Consider the following 21,775-nt stretch of genomic DNA (forward strand, 5'->3'; position numbering starts at 1 on the left):
GATTCGCATCCCTCAAATTTCACGTATTCACCAGGGAACAGGGACCAACACCCTCCAACTGGTGTTCACCATGCTTTGGCCTGTGTGGGTCCTTGAGACTTAACCCTTAAAAAATTCACTCTTTTGTGTTCAGAACAGACTGCATGTCCATGGACATCTGATCTAGAGCCAGTTTCCTGCACAAACACAGGAACAAGTCCCTTAGTGGCTGTTACAGGTCCTCCAGAGGCTGTGCCAGTCCTGCTGCTACAGACTGTCTCTTTTTTTTGTTCCTAGATTGAGGAGGAGATGCTGGCATTGCAGAACGAGCGCACCGAGCGGATACGAAGCCTGCTGGAGCGTCAAGCTCGCGAGATCGAAGCCTTTGACTCAGAAAGCATGAGGCTAGGTTTTAGTAATATGGTTCTTTCTAATCTCTCCCCCGAGGCGTTCAGCCACAGCTACCCGGGAGCTTCTGGCTGGTCCCACAATCCTACTGGGGGTGCAGGACCTCACTGGGGTCATCCCATGGGTGGCCCACCGCAAGCTTGGGGCCATCCAATGCAAGGTGGACCTCAGCCATGGGGTCACCCCTCGGGGCCCATGCAGGGGGTACCTCGAAGTAGTGCTATAGGGGTCCGCAACAGCCCCCAGGCTCTGAGGCGGACAGCTTCTGGGGGACGGACGGAGCAGGGCATGAGCAGGAGCACAAGTGTTACTTCACAAATATCCAATGGTTCACACATGTCTTATACATAACTTAAACAATAACTGAGGGTGGCAATTCCACTGGAGCTGTCTGCCAACAGAAACTGCCTACAGACACCAGCCCAGCAGCCTCCTCAGTGCGGTGCTGACGTGTGGAAGCTGGGTGCACATGGAATATTGTATTCATTTTGTAAAGCGTTACGTTTTGTGTTTACTAACTGGGATGTCATAGTATTTGGCTGCAGGGTTTTGGGGGGTGGTTTTTGGTTTTTTTGTTTTGTTGTTGGGTTTTTTTGTTTTTGTTTTGTTTTTTTTTTTTACTTTTTGGAGGGGTCTTGGGAGGGCATCTGAGAAATATATGCAATTAGTCAGAAGAGTTGGCTGGTGGTCATCATACTGACAGGACAGTATGATGGGAAGGGCCTCAGACTGCCCTCATCATGCCATCCATGTAGGAAGTCTGAGGGAGAATGGAGACCTCTTCCCATGTCCATGAATTTCGATCTGCCACCCTGCAAAAACCAGGCAAGCTGCCTTTAAACCAACATCCAGGGGAGGAACAGCTGGATCTTCTGTTCCATTTTTATTTGTCATTAAATTGGATACATTTCTAGGGTATTGCCTCTGCCAAGAGGCATTTTTAATGAGCTGTATGTGAGGAAGAAGGTGAGAAGAGAGGCCAAGAGACACCAGGGCTCACTCAACAGGGCCCTTCTACCCAAGTGCGCGCTCCGTGTCGTGTAAGTGACCTTCTCTCAGAAGGCACTGGTCAGCTTCCTTAGAACTCTGTAGGTAAACCTGTCTGGGGGGAACAGGCTAGGAATGTTTGAAATGGTCTGTCTGCTTTGGCACTCCCTGACTGTGCTGCTGGTAGCTCAGATGAGGTTGGGCAGAGGAGCGTAAGTAATGCACTTGTACAGCTAATACTGTGACATCTCATTTTAGCTAAGCATCAGAATAATTCTTGGAGCCCAGCGTAGTCCTTTTTGCTCCATTCAGAAATGTTTAGACTTTCAGCCAATCAGTCTCAAATGCCAGAGGTGTTTTGAAGGATGCCATAGTCACAAAATGCCATTGATCGGGTTTTTCATTATTACACTACATCCACCAATTTATTACCTTTTTGGCTTGTTGCAATTTCCTGTTTACATGTAGCGTGTAGCCAACTGTTGAAATGTTTAGTTGCCATGGTGTACCAGGAGGAGCTGAGCCAATGACTCTTTCCCAGCTGATGACTAACCCACATCACCACTGTAGATCTTGCTGCATGTGAGGCTCCTTTTTTATTATTTTCATTGCTGCAATACTTCACAACTTTTACAGTCCCTAGAGATGCTGTGATATTTTGGCAGCATATCACACCATGTGAGAAGGCACTACTTCCAGAGGGCTCATTGGAGCTGCTGTACTACTGAAAGGAAGCAAAGGAGGTTATGAAATCTATACAGTGATAAAAGGTCAGGGAGTCTTATAACTGAATGACTTTGTTGGCATCTTGTCATCCCTTAATGCTGGGAACCAGAGATGCCCCCATGCTCTCGTGCCAGTGCCAGGACTGTCTCGGTCAGCCAGGACTGCGGGAAGAGCAGGTAGATGAAGTTTGGTTTGAGGCAAAGGTTTCTGTCTTGGGGACTGACCAGCCAGAGTTCTTTGTAAATGTTTTTCCTTGCACACTAATCATCTTGAAGAAAACACTAGCTGCTAACTCTAGGATTTGCCTTTACTATGTTTATAGGGCTCAAAAGCGAGGTTTTCCGAATGTGTTTGTCCACGTGACATATTTATATAGTAAATAGTGTCTCGCTGCTGTTCAGTATCGACAGGGCAGCGTTCTTCATTAGCTAAATTAACATCCACTCCCAATCCTTAACTCTCTGCCAGTGTCCAGTGAGTCCAGCTGGGATTTCTAGCATTGTGATGTAGCGTGTCACTCTAATTGAAGATGGAAACTCTACCAAAACATGTTTGAGCAGCCCCTTTGTAAGGAGTTTTGTTGTACTAACAGTTGACAGAAGCCTGGGAGGAGGTGTGGGTCCCATGGAGGTGCCTCTGGATGCTCCTGGGGGCAAGTGGTGACTGTGAATTGTCCTGTCCTTTCCTCTGCTATGTTTTTATGTGGAATTGGATGTTTTGGGGTCACTCTTTTGCATTGCAGTGTTGTTGAAATGAAGCGAAACTCATTTAGCAAAGGTACCTGTGTTTTCTTAGGTTTGGAAGGAGAGACAAAACCAAAATGAAAGGCCAAAATTGTACTGGGGTTCACCATGTGATTGTGGAGGGTGTGCCCAGAGCATGGTGCTAACACAGCATTTTGAGTTCAGCTCCTCTATCCCAAACAGCAGCAGCTACAGTGGGGACAGGCTATACCTGCAAGTTCAGTGGGTTCATTCTTCTGCTTCTGTTATGGTTTGAATTTGGTCAAAGTCTCTGGCTTAAATTGAGCTACTTCAACAGAATTCTCTCAACACATCTATTTGTGTAATGTCAAGCATGACTGAATGCTGAATCCAAATGATGGCTATCCCATATTGGCTTTTTTGTATTCAAAAAGAATTGTGTAGTAACCATTTTTACATGTATATCATGTGCAGACCTGGACTATTCCAACAAGTTAATATTTTAATTAAAATAGTTTGCAAAAACTGATTCAGATCAACTGGTCTAAATGTGTGTGTCCCTGTGTGTACGTGGGGGAAGAAAAGCTGTCCCAAAACTGCCTGATCTCAAGAGGAAGCACCTCATACACAGCTGTAGCCAGAGGAACTCAGGGTCAGGCTGTGCCTTGGAGGTGTTTGAGGAGGCCCTTGGTGTTGAGAATTTTAATGTATCTCAGGTTTATTTCTGAGATACATGAACAACTGTGCACTAGAGAGATGCAAACACTCTCTGAATCAGTTTGCAAACTCTTATTTTTAAAAGTAAAGCATTTTAAAAAGTAAGGCCAATTGCTCCGTGTTGTGCTCATTGCAGTCATGCCCTAAATTCGGTTTTTAAATTACTGTAATCTGTAAATTGTGGAAACTACTCCAGTACCTCAGCAAAGATGTTCTCTTGCATCTCTTACGTTCATATTTAACACTGGGGAACTCTTCTGTGTGGACTACTTGCAAACTTTATTGCGGTATTTCTAAATCACCAGCTTGACCCCTGAAATCTCTTTTCTGTGGTTATTTTTCTCTCCCCTCTGCAAAGACCTGAAGTTCTGGTGTAGCTTAGCCCAGAGATGGAAAAAAACCCAGAGTAGCCAGCATTTTTACCTCTTTCTGATTCAAATTTCCTTTGATTTTATTTAAAATCAGTAAAAGGGACCGCATTTTCTTTGTTTTCCATGGTCCCAGGGAGCCAGCAGCCACCTCTCCCTTCCATGTTGAACATTACGTGCATTCTTCCTTGGATGCAGCACTGAAATGGAGGCCACAGCTCTGTTTCACCTGCATTCCCTCCAAGCCTGTGAACTTCAAAGAGGTTGAACAAATAAATACGTGGTGTGATACCAAACTTTCCACAGAAAAAGTCCCTGCAGCCATTACTTGCCTGGCTTGGGGCCAGGCTGGCATCGCTCTGTGTCCCACCCAGCCCTCCTGCGCCAGAAGAACGGGCACTGCACACTCTCTGTGACCTGCACGGGGGTGCAGCCAGGGCAGTCCTGGGGTTGTGCTGTTGTTTGAAGCCCCAGGACCCCTCGCCTCCAGGCTCCCAGCCCCTCAACCCTGCTTACGTGCCATTTCTTGAGAGGCAATAAATCCTATCGTACCACTGTCTACCATTACTCTGTTGAATACGCACATCTCTCTGGATATATATATGGTATCTCATTTGTATATATTTATATACTCTGTATGTACGTGTGTGTGGGTATAGGTGCACACACACCTCATGCTGTGCATTTCTGTCAGGGCACTTCAGTTCTGCTGTTCTTTAGCGCTCCTGTTTGTGAGCAAAAGCAACCCATCAGCAGGGCTCTCGGGGCGAGGGCACAGGCTGTGCTAGGGCTGAACCCTCGCTGAAGTGCAGCCCTGGTAATTGCAGCTTGCTTTTTCTGGGGCATGTGAGGGTAGGTAGCTGCTGCGGGTGTGCTTTGAAGGAGAGAAGGGAGCTTCCTGAGGGTACCAGAAAGTCACAAGGCAGCAGAGAAGCAAACAAGATGGTTTAGCGATAGGCAAGCAGTGGAGGCAATGTAGGGATCTGCTGGGGAGGCGGCGAGTGGGCCGGTGAAGTGCTCAGCAGGCTGAGCCCAGAGTCCCCAGCTGCGTCTCACCACGGAAGTTCACAAGCCCAGCACGGTCTCGGCTCACTGCACTGGCACTGGCTTTTGGCATTCCTGAGGTGGAGCCGCCGCTAGCTCTGAACACTGACCGCCTTGGCGTGTGTCTGATACCTGGAGGTTCTTAGGTTGTGTGGAGGGGCAAAAGAGAAGCTAAGTTGGAAGATTTTTAAGTACATGTGTGTGTACTTACAGGCTTACGGTCTGTACATCCATATACACACACAGAGATGCTCGTGGTTCATTCTTCATCCTGCTTAGGCCTGTGTGCTTCGTTACTCAAGTCCAGCCAGCAGCGGACAGCCTCGTTCCTCTCCTGGGTGCTTGCTCTGCAGTTCTAGTAAATCTTGCCCTGGTCTTTCTCATAGTAGAGGGGTGAGTGCCATGCTGGACACCACCAGCTCCTCAAGCTGTGAAGACCCTTCTGACCTTCTCCTTTGTCCTCTACAGATCCCATCTTAGGGAGGCATTTAACAGTTCAGGGGATAAGCAGTTCTCGCATGTGTCAGGTCATGCATTTCCCCCAAGGATGCCCCACCAGCTCAGCAGAATGCCAACCCTGGGCTCTCTTTGTGCTGCTGGAGAATTCGGAGGCAATATTCCCCGTCCCTTCTGGAAGGACTCTTGCAAGATTTTTAGGAGAGACTCAAGTTTGATTGGGTCATTCTTACCCTTTCCCAAGGAGTAGTGTTGTCTTTACCTGTGCTCCTGCCTGTAGGATGTTCCCACCCCAGTGCTGGCCCACAGTGAGCCCAGAACCACATGCCAGGGGCAGAGGAGCAGTGGATATCCAGGCAGGGATGCTGGTCACTGTCCCTCTGCTGTGGTTGGTTGAGTTTGCACTTTTACAAATCGATTGAGCCGAAGTCTTTTGATGAATATATGTCAGGCGCTTTGGAGGGTTGGGGCTTGCTGTTTACAGCCAGAAAATAAGAAAACCTGATAGATCTAGTGGTTTTAGTAAACATCACCCCACCAGGGAGCAGTGGCAGCAGATAACCCAGGTTCCTGTTGCACAATGAAGTTCAGCCAGCTGGGGCTGTGATGCTGCCTGCTGCATCCCTGCCCCCTTCTCCGGGGGAAGGAGAGCCCTTTGTCAGCTAGAGAGGGACTTAGTAAATTGGATTTGCCAGCAAACAAGCACCTTAACCATTGAGCTGTGGGTCTCAATACTTGCACTTCACCTGAAGGCTCCCTGGCGGGGAGAAGGCAGTTTGGTTCATGACCATTGGCTCTGCACCTGCCTGGCATCCTCAAAACATCCTTAAGCCATGTCCTAGGGAAAATAAGACCCCAGAATCAGCTCCCACTCTCCTTGCCTTCTCTGAGTGCACACAGTGAGACCAGGAACCAGGAGGGCCGAGCCTTGCCCCCACGGATGTGAACAAACCCTGGAGGAGAAACTTCTCCCCACCTCGCCCCTCCGGCCCCCTGCCCCGCTCCCCACCCTTGAGTACGGGTACCTCAGAACATGCACAGTTTGAATTTTCACTGACAATTAGTTTAATTATTGTCAGTGAAAAGAATTGTAATTATCTGTAAATATGTAGTTAACAAATTGACCTAGTTTCTGTATTTTTTAAGTTTTTGTACTAAAATTTATAGATACAGTATGTGCCAGCTAGCAAAAAGCTACTGTAATTGCCAGTCGTAGTTCAGCATGCACCTAATCCCTGAGACTTGTCCAGTGATGCTGTAAGGAATTTGTGCTTAAATATTGCGAGCTGGGGAGGCCAACAGCCACTGGCCTGGGGCTTTTGGCTTCCAGCCTCCGGCTGGGTTTTCCCTGCTGGCTGTGTGGAACCTCCTTCCCTTGGGCGTCGTGTACCGCACGGAGGGCAGTGCGAGGGACAGAGCGGTGGCTTTGGGCTTGCTCTGGAGCTGAACTCAACGGGAACCAAGTTCAGGTTCTTTGCTGCAGTTTAATACCGGCTTGTGGCTATGTTTTTAAATCTCTCTAGAAATTATCTGTTTTTCCCCTTCCAACTGTTTTTGTCTTAAGCCCGAGTTCATCTAAATCTACTGGAGGAAAAAAAACAAAACAACAACAAAACAAAAAAAGACTTTGATTTGAGGTCGTTGCCTGCTTTTAGTGCCAGGATCACACATTTCTATGGCAACTCTGAGCTCAGCAGAGTGCAGAAATCAGTGCAGGGTTGTTGACAAGCTGAAGTCGGCGGCCGCTGCCTCTGCACAGCTCTGGCAGAGCCTGACTGTGGCTGGTGGCAGCTGCCAAGGGCGAGTTTGGGGGTGCAGCATGGTGGCTTGTGGGGGTCCCGGTGTCCCTGCCCCACTGCAGCTGGCTTGCCCTGCAAGACCTGCTGCTGAGTGAGGGGTGGGCTCCTAGGAATGGTCAGGATTTGTGCTCCGTGTCCTGTGGCAGAGGCAAGCCTGTGAGTCAGTAGCTGTGCTGAGCATCCCGGGAAGCTGCGAGCAGAGGAGTCTGAGCACCAGTGAGGCCGTGCTCTCCGGGTCTGGTTGTCCTGGAGGTTGTAGGGAATGGGAGCTTGTAAGGATTCGAGGATCAGAGAAGGAGAGGCAGACGTGCGTGTACGGGTTTGGCTTTTAGCAAGCAAACCACCCGCTTCCTTTCTTCAGCTTTTCTTCCCTCCTAACCCCCCTGCAGCTCTTCCCCCTGCTTGCTTGGAAACAGGAACATTTTTTTTACCTGCCTAGAAACAGCTAAAAGATTGGGGGGGGGGGGGGGGGGCAGCCCTGATGTAAATAATTAACGTTGCAAAGTGAAGTGTGTATAACATAAAAGGCTACAGCCCTTTGGTGACTTGTAAATGCTTTGAGAAGGTTGTGGCATGACGTGGAGGGGCCAAGCGACCTGCCCGGCCCCGCAGCCATCGCTGCCCCACCACCACCGCGGGGCCGGGGGGTCGGCATGGGACGGGGGGACACCCCAGGCCCCTCGGCCGTGGGACCCCCCCCCTCGGTGTAGTGGATGGGAGGGTAGCGTAACGTGTGTAATACGGATAGGAGAAGCTGTGTGAGGTGTGTATAGTGTATATTTTTTAAAAATAGCTTGCTTGTGTTGTGAAGATTTTAAAGACAAACTTGAGAATTCTAGCCTAACTATTAACACAAGTTTAACATCAGTTACCCCACTGGGTTCAGAGCCTCTTGAATGTATATTCCTTTTTGTAACCTAAATGACCTATTCTTCTACCAGTCAGCCAGACATCCTATTTATATTTTTAATTTTATATATTACTTTCCATTTGTTTTCATTATTTCCAGCATGTTTCTGGGTTTGGGTTTTTTGTTTGTTTGGGGGGGGGGGTTTGTTTCTTTTTGCACAAGAATTGTGTGAAGTCAAGGAAATGTTAACTCAAACCTGGTATTTTCCAACCTGTTCCCCCTCCCCTTCCTCTCCTCCACCCCTGTTGTGGTTTTTTTTTTTCTTTCTTCCGCCAACAGTTTGGGATTTTTCTGGGCTGGGATGCAGCGGGTGGGAGGAGGGGATGGCTCTTTTCCATTTGCAGCTTTTGTGCAAATGCCAGGTCTTTTTGCCAGTCAACTAAAAAAATGCTTCACTTGCTGGTTGCTTTAAAAAGGAAAAAAAAATTAAATAAAAAAACAAAAATGTAACCTTATCAGTGCGATGTAGACCCCGGCGGGAGGAGGGGAAGTGCACACCTGTAGCCACACACCTCTGGCTTTGGCTGCAAAACAAAAGCAAATCTTTCCTGGCGAGGAGGTGAGCAGAGGGCAGCTGCTGCCCGACCCCGAGCAGGGTTTGTGGGGCACGAGCTCCGTGCGCGGCCGGGCTCGGAGCCGGGCGGGAGCGCCGTGCCTTGGCCTTGCTCTTCCTGCCTCTTCACGTGCACAAACCCAAGAGCTGCCTGCTGATGACAGCGAAGCTGTTGCTGCTTTTCCTCTCCTCCTTCTCCTCCTCTTCCTCCTCTCCCCCTCCCCAAGGAGGTCCAGCTCCCCAGCAAGAGCTCACCCAGCGCCATGGCCGTTTGCTCTGGGGCATCATCCAGGTACGGCCAAGCCCGGCCGGCGCCGTGCTGTGCCACAGAGCATTAGATAGAAAAAAACACACACATATCTGCTGTTTTACTATGAACACTGGTCTGAGGTTTCCAGGCTCAGCACCACGGTGATGGGCCACGAAGGATTTAACCAGGGGAATTAAACTCCTTCTTGCTTCCGTGTCTGGTAGCACCAGCTGGTATGAGTGAATCTACAGGTGTGCGTTTTCCTTCTTGTAGAAAATGCCACGAGCACTAACTGGTAAGGCTTAATGTACAGTATATTGTCAGTATTCTGGTATTCTTCTGGTTCAACATACATTATAGCTCATATATAACCTGTATTAATTGTATAGATTGTGCATTTAAAGCTGTTACCAAGTTGTCAGAAAATAAGAGAAGAGAAAAAAAAAATAAGGTCATATGTAATATTTTGTTTGTAAGTATCCTTTGTATCATAGCAAAGGAAATGTTAAAAAAAAAAAAATCAACTGTAATAAAGTAATTTTAGTACACGGAGTGTCTGCCTGCCTTTGTGAGACCCTGCCCCAGGGGGGGCTACCGCGTGTAGGACCTCTGCCAGGTGAACAGGGGGGGCTCAGCTGGGGGACCCCCCCACCTGCGGGGCCGCGGCAGCCCCTTCCTCCTCTCCTCCATCCGCAGGAACTCGGCCATGGCCCTGAAATATTCCAGCACGGCCTCGTGGGCCCAGCAGCGCCCGGGCCCCCGGCGGGGGAAGCCGCAGTGCCCCCCGTGCGGGGTGAGCAGCAGGAAGAAGTAGGGGCTGCTGCGGAAGAGCTCCGTGGGCAGGCTGCGGGCCGGGGGGCCGCGCACGGGGTCATCGGCGCTGCAGAGGCACAGCACCGGCACCGCCGCCTCGTCCGCGTCGCGCAGGGGCTCGTTCCGCTCCCAGTAGCTCTCCCAGCTGGTGGGGCGGCTCCGAGTCCGGCAGAAGAGGGTTTCCTCCAGCTCCCGCAGCGAGCGGCTGCCCAGGAGCCTGTCCATGTCCACCACCTCGGCCAGGGCCCCCGCGTACCTGCGGGGATGGGGCGGCCGCCGTGGGCTTGGAGGTGCAGGGATGCTGCTGGGGGCAGTGGGGACACTGCTGGGGACTTGGGGGTGTTGCCATGAGTGGGGGGATATGGGGATGCTGGCTGGGATGGGAGCCACAGAGAATGTTGGCCAGGGCTGGGGCATGCTGCTGTGGTGGTGGAGGGTCACAGGGATGCTGCCATGGGGGTGTCACCAGCTTGTGTGCCCATGGGCTGCTCCACAGTCCTGGCCCTGCACACAGAGGAACAGGGGTGACCTCGGCTGCCCCAGCCCCCCAGAGTGGCTTAGGAGACTCATCCCAGCCCCTTGCCAGGGATCCTGGAGGGTCCCCACAGCGCAGCCTGGGTGCCATGACAACGGGAGGCCAGCACTCCTGCTTCGTTACCGTGACAGCAGCATTTGCAGTGGGAATCAGGAAATAGGGAGGGGGGAGACTCTCTGCTGCCCACCCCCCAATACCCCATCCCTGCAGTAAGCACTGGACCTTGCTGCACCCATCTGGGGTTTGCTGCAGCGTCACGTGTCACCTGTTTGTCCCTATGTTTTGGAGTTTACCTGCAATTTTTGGCCCCCATCTGCCCACCTGCAAGGTCTCTTTGCCCCCACAAGCTCTCAGCACCCCCCAGGGAAGTACCCACTTGCTCAAGGCCTTGGCCCAGGGCAGTTTGTCTCCTGTCTCAGCCAGTGCAATCCACTTGAGCCTGGCTGTGTTGGGCAATAGAGAACCCAGACTCCTTGGGAAGGGACAGCAGCAGTCGCAGCCCCCAGCCCAGCTGTGGGGTGGCATCACAGTCCCCCCACAGGGCCAACAGGAGGGTCAGGTGTTGGGGACAAGGGGCACAGCAGGGAGAGGGGCCAGCCCCACTCACCCCTCGGGGTCCAAAACCAAACAGGGGCTTCACCAACTCCTCCCAGGAAGATTGTGAGACCCTGCCCCAGATCTCCCAGCTCAGGAACCCCAAGATGCTGCCGCAGCCCCAGCCAGGCTGGGGACACCTGTGGTGGCCCAGCTGGCCCCATGGCAGCCGGCTCCAGGCTGGTGTTCATTAACCAGCACATTTTGCTGCCCTCAGCACCTCTGCCCCTGCACTGGGGCTCCCGGTTTCAGCAGCAGCACCCACCCCATGCACACCCCCAGGGATGACCGAGGGGCTCCCGGGGTACCCCCATCCACCTCCCCAAGCCCAAGCGACTGCACTGACCTGCTCAATCCCTGCTTGAGGTGGAGGAGCAGCGGCCACTCGTAAAGCCAGGGCATCCTGGCCTCAAACCAGTCCCGGCCACGGAAGATGGGGGAGAGGCAGGCGGCGGCGGCCAGGCGGCTGGAGGAGCCGCTCTCGCCCAGGTAGGCGAGCAGCAGCCCCGAGCCCGAGCCCTCGCTGACGGCCAGCAGAGAGGCAGAGGGGTGCCGGCACCGCAGGTAGGTCACAGCCTCCCGCAGGTCCCCGGGGTCCCCGAAGGGCTGGAACCGGGGCGTGGTGAGGGGGCAGCCGTTGTGGCCCCGGCGGTTGAAGATGACGGGGATGAAGCCCCGCTCCAGCGCCCGCAGCCCCAGCTGCAGTAGCCCCCCTGTCACCTTTCCGGCAGCGTTGGGAATGAGCAGCAGCACTGGGCTGGAGACCCCCCCGCCGCCACCCGCAGCCCCCCACGGCCCCACCAACCAGTCCAGGGCCACCAGCCCAGCGTCAGAGAGCTGCAGGAGCTCACGGGCCACCAGCGGCTCCGGCTCAGGTGGCTGCAGGAGCTGCCACAGCATCTGGAGCTGGGGCCAGCACGGCCACGGCCAGCGTCCCCCCCGCAGCGCCGCTGACCGCCCCAAGCTCCGCACCAGGTGCTGGGCCAGAGCCGAGGGCTTGCACAGCAGCCGGCAGTGCCCCGAGCCCTCCTCGGCCATGAAGGGGATCCCCTCCTCCTCCTCATCGTCCTCGTCCTCCTCTCCCACGTCTCCAGGCACCTCCAGCCTCCCTGCCCAAAGGCGCCAAGCCAGGAGGCCCAGCCCCATGAGCACGGCGGCTGCGGCCACCAAAGCCTCCGGGGACAGCATGGAGGCGGCAGGAGCCTCCGCCGGCAGCCCCGATGGTCGGCGGCTCGCAGAGCGACGGTGGGGCCGTGCTGGGAAAGCCCGGCCCCGGGGCTGGGCAAACAGAAGGGCTGTGCCGGGGATGGCGTGAGCGGCCGCCAGCAGGGCCAAGGGGACTGGGTGAAACGGGAGGGACACGTGGCCAAGCCCTGCCTGGCGCCGCAGGGGTTGAAGCCCCTGCAGCCACAGACCCTCCATGGGCGCAGGAGCCGGGGCCCGTGCAATGCTCACACCTTTATTGATACAAATGTACAAGGACACATCTTACAGTGGGGAGTGCGGCCCCGGCACGGGGCAGGATGCCCAGGGAGGGGTTCAGGACGCCCGGGGAGGGGGGGCCCGCGGGCGCCCCAGTCCAGTGTAATGCCATGGGGGGCCTCGGGGGTACCGGCCACCCAGAGAGGGGTTTTGTGGGGAGTGGGGGTACGAGGCCACCGCCGCCACAGAGAGCTACAGAGGCTATGTACAGGATAAGTTAGGCGCGCGCCGCGGGGTGGGCAGGGGGCTGTACAGGGGGATGCAGGCACCTACCCCGCAGGCTGAACACCAGCTCCTTGATGGCACAGGGGGCACGAGGAACCCCGCACCTCAGCTCCCCAAAAAGGCCACTTGCAGCCATGCTCGCCCCAGGTGCCGGCTGCTGGCGGAGGGAAGGGAGACATGGAGAGTGCGGGGGCCTGGGGACATGGGGGGGACGCGGGCCGGCGCTCACTGCTTCTTCTCACGAGTGGTGATGGTGACCAGCTGCTTGGCGGCCTTGGCGATGTCGTAGGCACACTGGATGACCTGCTGGGTCAGCAGCTGGTAGTCCACGGTGGCGCCGGGCTCGGGGGGCACGGTCTTGCGGCACTCGCTCTGCAGCCGGTAGGCGCTGGCGTTGAGCAGCCGCAGGGAGCTCCGCACCGTCTCCAGTGCTGGTTTCTGTGGCAGGGCACAGGACCGGCATCAGAACCTGTGCTCAGGGGCTGACAGTGTCTGGTGGGGACCACAGCTGCCTCAGGGACACACCGCTCCTCCTACCTTAGGGAAGAGTGATGCCATCTCTGTCACAGCCAAGTGGATCTTCTCTGAGCAGGGCACGAAGCTGGGGGCAAGGACAAAGGGTGATCAACACAAGGACAGCAGCTTCCAGCCATGGAGGGTGACAAGGCATGGCCCCACCCCTGTCTGGGTGTCCAGAAGGACCCTGAGGCTGTGCCTCAGTCCTACCTATCATGCTTGGACTCTTGTGCTGCCCGCAGCAGCTCCTGGATGTTCTTGGTGACCTGCTCAGTTTTGAGGATGACATCCTCCGTGCTGGGCAGGCCAGGGTCCAGCTCCCCGTCCAGCGGGTCCAGCTCGTGGGGGAAATCCTCATCCTTGCTCAGCTCCACATACCGCTTCCCCTCCATGCTGCAGGGACCAACCAACCGCCCTGGGTCAGAATCAGCCCCCTGTCCCTGTGTCCCCACGTACCCTGCTGCAGCCCCCAGCCCCACCACTCACCTGATCAGAACCTCACCGGCCTGTGTGTTGTCATAGTCACTGTCAGTGCCGCTGCCATGCCGGTCCAGCTTGCTCTGGAGAGGAGAGGAGCAGTGTCAAGGCCTGCCCAGCCCCATCCCCACACAGGGTCTGGAGTCTCCCCACCCCAAGGGTTGCTCCCCGTCCCTGATACGTCACCATGTGTCGGGCACCATCAGGCGGGCAGGTCAGCAGCGGGGAGGATGGAGGGAAGGGCACCGAGGAGGCAGATGGACCTTTCCGGATCTGGAGGGGGAAAAGAGGGGAAGCCCATGCTGAACAGGGTGCACAAGGTTGTGGAGCCGACCCTGGTGACGTGCAGGGGAGGACGAGCACAGGGGACACCGCCACCCTGCATGCAGGAACATTCCGCAGCTGCCATCCCTTGGGGAGGTCCCCGGCCTGACCCAGGGGGGTGCAGGGCGGTGGGGGACAGGACATCCCAAAGGCCACATCCTGGGCAGGCGACAGCCACCATGTCCCATGCAGGAGCCGCCCCCGCTGCGGCCCCCTTACCCGGTACACGCTGGCCGGGATGTGCATGGAGTACAGAGCCTCGTCCTCCACCTCCTGGCGACACACGAAAGGTTATGGCCCCGCGGGAACAGGACCCAGCGCCCCACGGGGCTGGGGAGACTGCTGCACCCCAAAACCCTCCCACCCACCCAGCACACTCACGCCGGGGCTGAAGGGCTGGAGCCGCGTCACCAGCTCCTCCACTGGCTGCCCAAAGGGTTTCAGTGCCGAGCCCGGCTCGTACATGGAGAAGGCCTGGCGGTCCCGGCGGTGTGGGGGGGCCGTGCCCGGGGGGTGCCCGTGCTCTGGCCGCTCGCTGGGGGCCGGGGTTGGATGTGCAGGACCAGTCTGCTGCCGGATCTGCGTGTTCTCTGCCTGCAGCTTGTGGATCTGCAGCCAGGAGAAGGGGGAAGGCATCAGCTAGGAGAGCAGGGTATGCTGAGGAGGGGAGTCCCGCTGGCCCCGCACCCACCTCGCGCTGCAGCCGGCGCAGCTCATCGCTCAGGCTGTTGTTCACCTTCATCAGCTGCTGCACCTTGGCCTCAGAGGCAGCCAGGGCCTTCTTCACCTCCAGGTACTCCTGCAGCGTGATGGGGCCGTCTGACAGGTCGGAGGAGTCCATGCTCTGCAGGGAGAGGAGCTCAGCGCCAGGATCCCAGAGGCGGGGGTCTGGGTGGGGGTCCAGCCGGGGCCCGGGCTCACCCTGGCGCGGTTGTTGCGGGAGGCGTTGCGCAGCAGCTCCTGGTCCGTGTCCTCGTCAGAGGCCACGCTGTCGTAGTCGTGCTGGTCGTCCAGGTCACTCTGGCTCCGCAGCGAGTAGTCAAGGGCGTCTGGGGAGAACAGGGTGGGTGCTGAGCACAGGGCAGGGGGAAGTGCTCAGCCCCACCTTGCTGCCCTCCGTGCCTCACCTGTGGGGCTGAGCAGACTCTTCCCTTGCTGCCGGCGCTTGGCTTCCCCGAGGATGTCGATGAGCAAAGTGGCAAACTCCCTGGCGTTGAACCTGGCCAGTTTTTGCCGGCCCTGGGGGCAGGAGTGGGAAAAAGGGGGTGAGCAGAGGTCTGGGTGCACCAGGGGGTCGTGTGGCCTGGAGGGGGCCTCACCTGGTTGCGCGTGGCTGAGTACTCGGGGTTGACAGGGAGGAAGGGGACGGCGCTGCGCTCTGTCACCAGCGTGCTGTGGTTCTGCGTTGTCAGCCAGACTGCAGGAAGGCACCTGGTGTCAGACCCCGGGGGACACAGGGGCTGGGCCCCCCCGGACAAGCAGGCTGCAGGGCCCGCAGCCGGCAGGACGCAGGCGCGGGCGCAGGGCCAGCCTGCTGGGGTTGGGAGCGGAGCCTGGCCAGGCTGACGGGAATCGCCTCCCCCAGCCACCCAGCAGGGCTGGGGTCCCCCCATAACCCACTAACAGGACCCTCCCCAATGCTCTTCACCCTTTCAGGCACCAGCTCAGCACCCCCCAGCCGGCGGGAAGATGATTTGACACGTCTGTTGGCACCCACCCTGCTACAGAAACGGGAAACCCCCACCCTGCCACCCCCCAGATCAGGGGCACCACTGCAGGCTGAGCCCCAATCCCTGGGGGATCCCGGCACCCACCTCAGCAGCACCCCAGCCCTGGCACCCAGCGGCGGCCCCTCACGCTGAGCAAACCTTCCCGGCCGGAGGAATGAGGAAGGAGGGGCCTGCGGTCCCGGCGGACGCGTCCGGATCGGGGGGAGCGCGGGGCTCAGCCGGCCCCGCCGGCCGCTCCTCCCCTGCGCCGAGCCGCCCGCCCCGGCCCCGGGGGGCTGCACCCCGCGCCCCCCGCTCACCCGCGTCGTTCTCCCGACGGTCCACCTCGTCGTACACGTCCATGGCCAGCTCCTCGAAGAGGCGGTTGCTGAGCTGCAGCAGTATAGGGGACAGTGTCAGGCAGGATGAGAGGGGCAGGCGGGACGCCCCCCAGCCCTGCCCTGGCCCCACTCACCGCCTGCAGCTTCTTCTTGGCTGCCTTGGCCAGTTCAGAGAGGTCCAGGCTGGGGGGTACGGGGAGGGGGGAAACAAAAAGTGGGGGTTATTCCTGGCCTGTTCCCACCAAAACAGTCCCCAGCTGCACCCCACCGAGACAGGGACCCCCCTCAGGCATTGGGGGCTTCACCGAGCAGGGCTGGCAGGCAGGCACAGGGGGATGAAGTGGCAGGGGGCGGGCGGGACCCCCCTCCCCGAGTGCCCCCCGGGTGCTGGGCTGGGCCGAGCGGCCAGGGCTGCAGGGGGGGCCCATGCCAGCAGCATGGGGGCCCCCGGAGCCGAGCGGACAATACCTCTGTGCCATGCACTTTGGGCGCACCCTGCGCTCCGGAGAAGGCAGCGGAGGGAAGAACAGGACAAAGGCGGATGTTAAACGCGCGGGCACGACGACCCCCCACCCCCAGGGATGCTCCAGTGACCGGGGTCCCCCCTCAGCCCAGCGGGGATGCTGGGGGGGACATGGGACAGGGCAGCGGGGCCACGGGCGCCAGGCACTCACCTGTCAGCCATCTGCGGGATGATGTAGTGCCCATTCTTGTGGTCTGCACAAAGACAGGGGTGGTGAGCAGGGCCACGTGCTCCCTCCGGGGCACCCCCCTCACCCCAGGACCCCCTGGCTCACCCGGCTTCCTGCCGCAGAGGTAGAAGGCCAGCCGGTCGGTCAGCTCGTACTGGCACTCCACCAGCCGCTCTGCCAGCTCGTGCTGGGCTGCCTGCCTGTGGGAGGGCAGCAGGGGTGATGCCCACCCTAGGCGGGGGTGCAGGCAGGGGTGACCCCCTTCCCTGCCCTCACCTGGCATAGTCAATGGGGGTCCGGCCGTTCACATCGGGTGCCCCGGGGTCAGCACCGTAGACCACCAGCAGCTCTGCCTGCAGGATCTGCCCGGCCTTGGCGGCCACGTGCAGTGGTGTGGTGCCCTTCTCCTGCGGGCATGGGCAGCCTCAGCCCTGCAGCCTGCATGTGCCATGAGGCTCCAGGACCCCCCAGGGCCCCACTCCACCTCTGGGGTCCCTGAGCCCCACCAGAGCTCACCGGGTGGAAGAAGTTGGCCTGGGCACCCAGCGAGAGCAGGCGCAGGCAGGTCTCCAGGTTGCCCGTCCGCACGCTCGAGTGCAATTGCTGCAGAGGAGAGAGAGCTGGTAACGGGGGATCTGTCCCCACTGCCACAGGGGGGTCCCTGAGCCCCCACCCCACCTTGCTGAGGTCCTTGGCAGTGACGCCGTCGTCATCCCGGCAGGGCAGCTTGTGGACGAAGGCCAGCATCTGGTACTTGGCACGGATGAATTCCGACTTGGTGGGGCTGGAGGGTGGCCAGTGGGTTTTGGGATGAGGAGGGGGCTGCCAGCCAGAGCTGACCCCCTCCCCACAGCACAGGGGGCACTTACTGCACTTTGTCCTGGGGGTTTGCCTTCCGGCGCCCGCTCTGCACCTGCGCTGGATCCAGCAGCGAGTGCTCCCAGATGGAGTTGGCCCCGTTGCTCGCCAAGGTGTGCACCATCTGCAGGGGACAGGCAGGGCCCAGTGGGCACGGGGGGTCCCAGTATGCGTGTCCTCACATTCCAGCGTCCCCAGCACCCACCTGGAGCAGGGTGGCGGGCCAGGGGCTGTGGCGCAGGTGCTTGACGATGGAGATGTGGCGGCCCAGGCTGCGGTGCACGCTGCAGCACTCGTCGCAGATGAGCACCCCACGGTTGATCGACGCCCAGCCAGGGTCTGGGGGTGGCATGGGGGTGTCAGCGGGTGTCCCCTCCCCATGCCGTCCCCTCCTCATGCATCCATCCAGCAGGGGGGATGTGTTGCCACGGCAACCATTTCCCGAGAGATGGAGAGGGGCTCAGCCCATCACCAGGGGAAACCCACGGGTTTCCCATAGCAACCACCAGCCAAAAGGGGGGCAGGGTTTGGCCCCCCACCATCAGGAGGACAGCTGGTGGCAGGGATGATGCCAGCACACTCCAATCAGGGGCACTCTGGCTCACTGCGAGGTCACTCACCCCCAGAGCCCCCGGCTGGGTGTTTGGGAGGTCCTGGATGGGGGCAGTGTGCCCCACAATGGGTGGGCACCCCCAGTCCATGGGCTCCTATGTAGGGTGGTCACCAGCTCTGCACCCTCAGCACCCCAGCCCAGCCAAGCCCCCGGGACACCCCAGCTCCGGGGCAGGTGCCATGGCCCCCCACGCTGCCCTGCCCCTCCAGCCCCGCCGCTGGCCCCGGCCAGCCGGACTGGAGCCCTTTGTGTCCCCGCCGGGAACAAAGGATCGTTTGAGCAGCCGCGCTGGCCCCGCGCTGGCACCAGCCCCGGCACCCGCGGGGGCACCGCTCCGGGCCAGGCAGCAGCTCCCCACGCCTGCACCCCAAAAACGGGGCTGGGGACGATGGGGTCTGGCCCCGTGGTGTGGCCGTTGAGCTGCAGCTGTTCACAGCAGCATGAGGACAGGATTTGCGGACCCCCGCTGGGTCACAGCCACCTCCCCCTCTCCCGGGAAACGCAGCCAGGCACGGGGTGACGATGCTGAATGGTTCCCAGGTGTCCCCTCTGCCGGGCACCACAGCGGAGCCCTGCCACCCTCTGCCCAGCCCCACCCCCTCCCCTTGTTTCTGCAGGTCCTAAACAAACACCACACTGTCCCACGGAGGGGACAGCCCCAAGCCCGGGCATACAGGGCCTGGGGAGGTGGCCGCACTGGCCTGCGCGATGGCCCTGAGGGGGGACAGTGGCCTCACGACCTCACAGAGGGAGGAAGGCAGGCAGCCAAGCCTCCCCCACTTCCTTCCTCCCTGCAGGGTCCCGGACCCCTCCCCACGCAGCCCCCAGGGCACCGTGCTGGGGGGCTCGGCATCCTGGCGTGCTGCAGCGCCCCGGGGCCGGGGTGGGGTGGCCGGGGGAGCGCCGGCCCCCCCAGCCTGGCAGCCCCGCGCACGCAGATGGCAGCGCCTTGGCAGCCGGTGCGGCGGCATCTGTGCCTTCGCACCCGCTGCCCACGGCCACCGCCGGGAACAGGACGCTCCGTGCGGGGGGAGCCGGCCCCCCAAAGCGGGTGGATCCCGAGTATCCCTGGGGCAACAGCCCCTCCCGCCCCAGGACCGCTGGGATGAGGCGGGATGCGGGCGGGCACTGCAGCAGATCGCGGAGTGCTTGCACAGGGACACTCCAAACCCTGGGAGGATCCCGGAGTCCAAGGGAGCTCGCAGCACCTCAATCCCTGCACCGGGACGCGGGCTGACACCGGGACCCCCACCACTCGGCCCCGCACGGGTGATGGCAGGGCTGGGGCAGCCGGCATCCCTGCGTGGGGCCGAGGGAGGCCGGGCAGAGGGATCAGGGCACCCCCGGGCACCTCCCCACGCAGGGCCAGGCAGCGCATCCCCGGCAGCGACAGCGGGTGCTCCCAGCGCGCTAGGAAACGGCCTCTGGACTTTATAACTCATTTCCTCCCATGGCTGCCAGGCGATAAGAGATTGGAAGAAACTGGTCTCCATTTCCCCTGGCCGCAGCAGGGAGCCCCGGCACCGCCCCGGGAACCCCTGGCCCCCCGCTTGCCCCCCGGCACGGGGGATGCCTGGAGGCAGGGCAGCCTTTCGCCCACGCGTGCCGGCAGCTCTCCTGGCAGGATCCGGCCATTGGCACGTGGCCGGAATAATTTCGGCACAGCCTTGGCCCGCGGGCAGCTTTCCGGGGCCGGCTCCGAGCCCCGTTCATTCATTGCCGTGGGGCCACCTGCACCGGCCGCGGGCAGCTTTGGGGTCCGGCCCTACCGTGGGCAGGGTTTGGGGGGCCAAACCCTCCGCGACGCCCACGGGCGCGTCCCCAGCGTGGGGGCTGCGGGCACGGGCACCGCCGGGGATGGGAATGGTCTTGCCCAGGCTCGGCTCTGGCTTGCAGCGCGGCGGTGCCCGGCTCGCCCAAGCGGCACCGCCGAGCCCGGATCCGGCTGGGGTGGGTGCCGCCTGTGGGGCGCAGGACGGTGTCCCCCATCACCCTGTCAGGGTCACCAGCGCTGCTGGCACCGACCGGCGCGTCCCCAGCCTGTGCCAGCAGCCCCCGCGCTGGGTGAGAAAGGGGTGGGAGGTGCAGGGGGGCGTGGGGACACGCGGGGTGCGCTGGAGCGGCTCGGAGGAGGGCATGCGGGGGGATCGCGGCTGTGTCCCGGGTGCATGAGGGTGTTCCAGGAGGCTAAAAGGGGCTGCAGCAAGGGGGTCATGAGTTCCATCAAAGCGTTTCACTGGGGGCACATCGGAGGGTTCCTGGGGGGCAGGCGGGGGGCTCAGTGAGGTGTGCAGAGGTGGGGGGCAGAAAGGAACCACCAGGGCGATCCTGGGGGCACCCAGGGAGCTGCAGAGGGGTCTCGGTGTGGGGTGCAGAAGGAGATGCGAAAGGGGTCACGGGGAGCGCTCCGGGGGCAAACACCCCGGGGTACAGCGGGGGTGCGGGGCGCGCACCGGGGGTGCCACGGGGCGCTGAGGGGGCTCTCGGTGGCGCGGGGGGGGTGCAGGGCAGGCTCCGGGGCGCAGCCGGAGGCGCGGGGGGGGCGGCGGGGCCGTGCCGGTGCCGATGCGGGGGGGCCCTTACCTGGGGCGCTGCAGTCGGCGCACACCTCTGCCCGCGGCGCCTTCCGGGACATCCTCAGCGGCGAGGCGGGCCCGGGCCCGGGCCTCTGCGCCAGCGTGGGGCGCACTCGCAGCCGCACCCGAACCCGGATCCGCACCGGCGCCGCCCCGCACCGGGACCCGCACCGGGAGCGGCCCCGCCCCGCACACGGAGCGGGAGCCGCACGCGAATTCGGGCGAGCACCGGCACCGCTCCACAGCCGCACCGGCGCCGCCCCCGACCCGCAGCCGCACCTGCAAACGCCCCCCGGGCAGCCCCGGACCCGCGCACCGCATCTGCTGCCGGGCATCAGCCCGGCCCTTGCTCTGCTCCTGATCCCGGGCATCCCCCGGGCCTGACCCCCGTGCCCGTCCTCGGGACTCCCGGCCCCCTTTTCAGCCCAGAGCACTGTCCTGCTCCTGCTCCCAGCCCTTGTCCTGTTTATCCTGGAGGGGTGGCACCCCTCCCATTCCTATTCCGGGTCCTGTGTAACGCGGTCCCAGCCCAGGGCACCCTCAAATTGCTTCAGTCCTGTCTTGGACACTTGTTCTGGATCCAGCCGAGCCCTGGGGCAGCCCCAGCCCTGTTCCCAAAGCCACCTCTGACACTGTGCCCCCCACTCCCGGACACACCCCTTGTCCAGGACACTGGGCTGGGCCACACACCCTTTAGGGTGCTCAGCAGGGGATTTTGGGGGTGGGTAGGGGTACTACACAGGGTCTGCTCCCCACTGCGACCCTTTAAGTACTTGGACCAGAGGGGACACCCTGTGGGGGACAGCTGGAGGGGGGTTAAACCCCAGCGGGAGCCGGGGGAGCGGGGCCGCACGGTGTCCCCAGCACCGTGGGACAGGCGGGGTGACTCTCCCGGGTGACCTCACCGCGGCTGCTGAGGAGGTGGCTCATGACGTCATGGGGCAGCGGGGCTGGCAGGGGGATGGGGGATGCTGTGCGGGGACGGGGGCGCGGGGATGCGACCACCGCCACCGCCACGGCCGAGCGGAGAACAACACCGGGGGGGTTCCTCCCGGGGAGGGGGGAGCAGCGGGTGCGGGGCAGGAGCGCGGCGCCGGCGGAGGCCGGGGCGGCCGCAGA

At 60.1% G+C, this 21,775-nt stretch overlaps 3 protein-coding genes across 6 annotated transcripts in view; 1 reads left to right on the forward strand and 2 right to left on the reverse strand.

The window, feature by feature from the left end:
* The window catches only part of TAOK1 (TAO kinase 1), a 69,379-nt gene extending 59,926 nt beyond the window's left edge, over window positions 1–9,453 (forward strand). The window contains exon 20 of the mRNA XM_039720517.1: window positions 277–9,453. Within this exon, the coding sequence (XP_039576451.1) occupies window positions 277–738 (462 nt within the window). The 3' untranslated portion in view covers window positions 739–9,453. The remainder of the gene's footprint in view (window positions 1–276) is intronic.
* Window positions 8,200–12,087, reverse strand: ABHD15 (abhydrolase domain containing 15). Its single transcript, XM_039720572.1, has 2 exons — window positions 11,190–12,087; window positions 8,200–9,970 (listed from the first exon to the last, which is right to left on the reverse strand). The coding sequence occupies exons 1-2, from the start codon at window positions 12,029–12,031 to the stop codon at window positions 9,493–9,495; spliced, it is 1,320 nt and encodes a 439-aa protein (XP_039576506.1). The 5' UTR covers window positions 12,032–12,087; the 3' UTR covers window positions 8,200–9,492.
* Window positions 12,088–12,282: 195 nt separating this feature from the next.
* GIT1 (GIT ArfGAP 1) lies at window positions 12,283–20,760 on the reverse strand. 4 transcript variants are annotated; one of them, XM_039720525.1, is made up of 22 exons: window positions 20,664–20,760; window positions 17,673–17,806; window positions 17,479–17,591; window positions 17,288–17,393; window positions 17,126–17,212; window positions 16,886–17,016; window positions 16,715–16,809; window positions 16,592–16,634; window positions 16,386–16,412; window positions 16,052–16,100; window positions 15,897–15,969; window positions 15,187–15,284; window positions 14,995–15,106; window positions 14,789–14,916; window positions 14,559–14,711; window positions 14,249–14,476; window positions 14,087–14,140; window positions 13,730–13,816; window positions 13,553–13,626; window positions 13,277–13,459; window positions 13,088–13,151; window positions 12,283–12,988 (listed from the first exon to the last, which is right to left on the reverse strand). In XM_039720525.1, the coding sequence occupies exons 1-22, from the start codon at window positions 20,713–20,715 to the stop codon at window positions 12,776–12,778; spliced, it is 2,304 nt and encodes a 767-aa protein (XP_039576459.1). In that variant the 5' UTR covers window positions 20,716–20,760; the 3' UTR covers window positions 12,283–12,775. The 4 variants fall into 4 exon arrangements, with proteins under 4 accessions (XP_039576459.1, XP_039576460.1, XP_039576461.1 ...); XM_039720526.1 differs by lacking the exon at window positions 16,386–16,412; XM_039720527.1 differs by lacking the exon at window positions 14,087–14,140.
* Between the last annotated feature and the right edge of the window lie 1,015 nt (window positions 20,761–21,775).

This window comes from Passer montanus, unplaced genomic scaffold, assembly GCF_014805655.1.
Source record: "Passer montanus isolate IOZ18808 unplaced genomic scaffold, ASM1480565v1 scaffold44, whole genome shotgun sequence".
NCBI lineage: Eukaryota > Metazoa > Chordata > Aves > Passeriformes > Passeridae > Passer > Passer montanus.

Coding starts and splice junctions, on each gene's coding strand:
- GIT1 (XM_039720525.1), bottom strand. CDS start 20,715: ATGTCCCGGAAGGCGCCGCGGGCAGAGGTGTGCGCCGACTGCAGCGCC. Junction 17,807..20,663: donor CGCCGACTGCAGCGCCCCAG/GTAAGGGCCCCC, acceptor TGCCACCCCCAG/ACCCTGGCTGGGCGTCGATC. Junction 14,712..14,788: donor CCCGCAACAACCGCGCCAGG/GTGAGCCCGGGC, acceptor CTCTCCCTGCAG/AGCATGGACTCCTCCGACCT.
- ABHD15 (XM_039720572.1), bottom strand. CDS start 12,031: ATGCTGTCCCCGGAGGCTTTGGTGGCCGCAGCCGCCGTGCTCATGGGG. Junction 9,971..11,189: donor CTCAAGCAGGGATTGAGCAG/GTCAGTGCAGTC, acceptor CCATCCCCGCAG/GTACGCGGGGGCCCTGGCCG.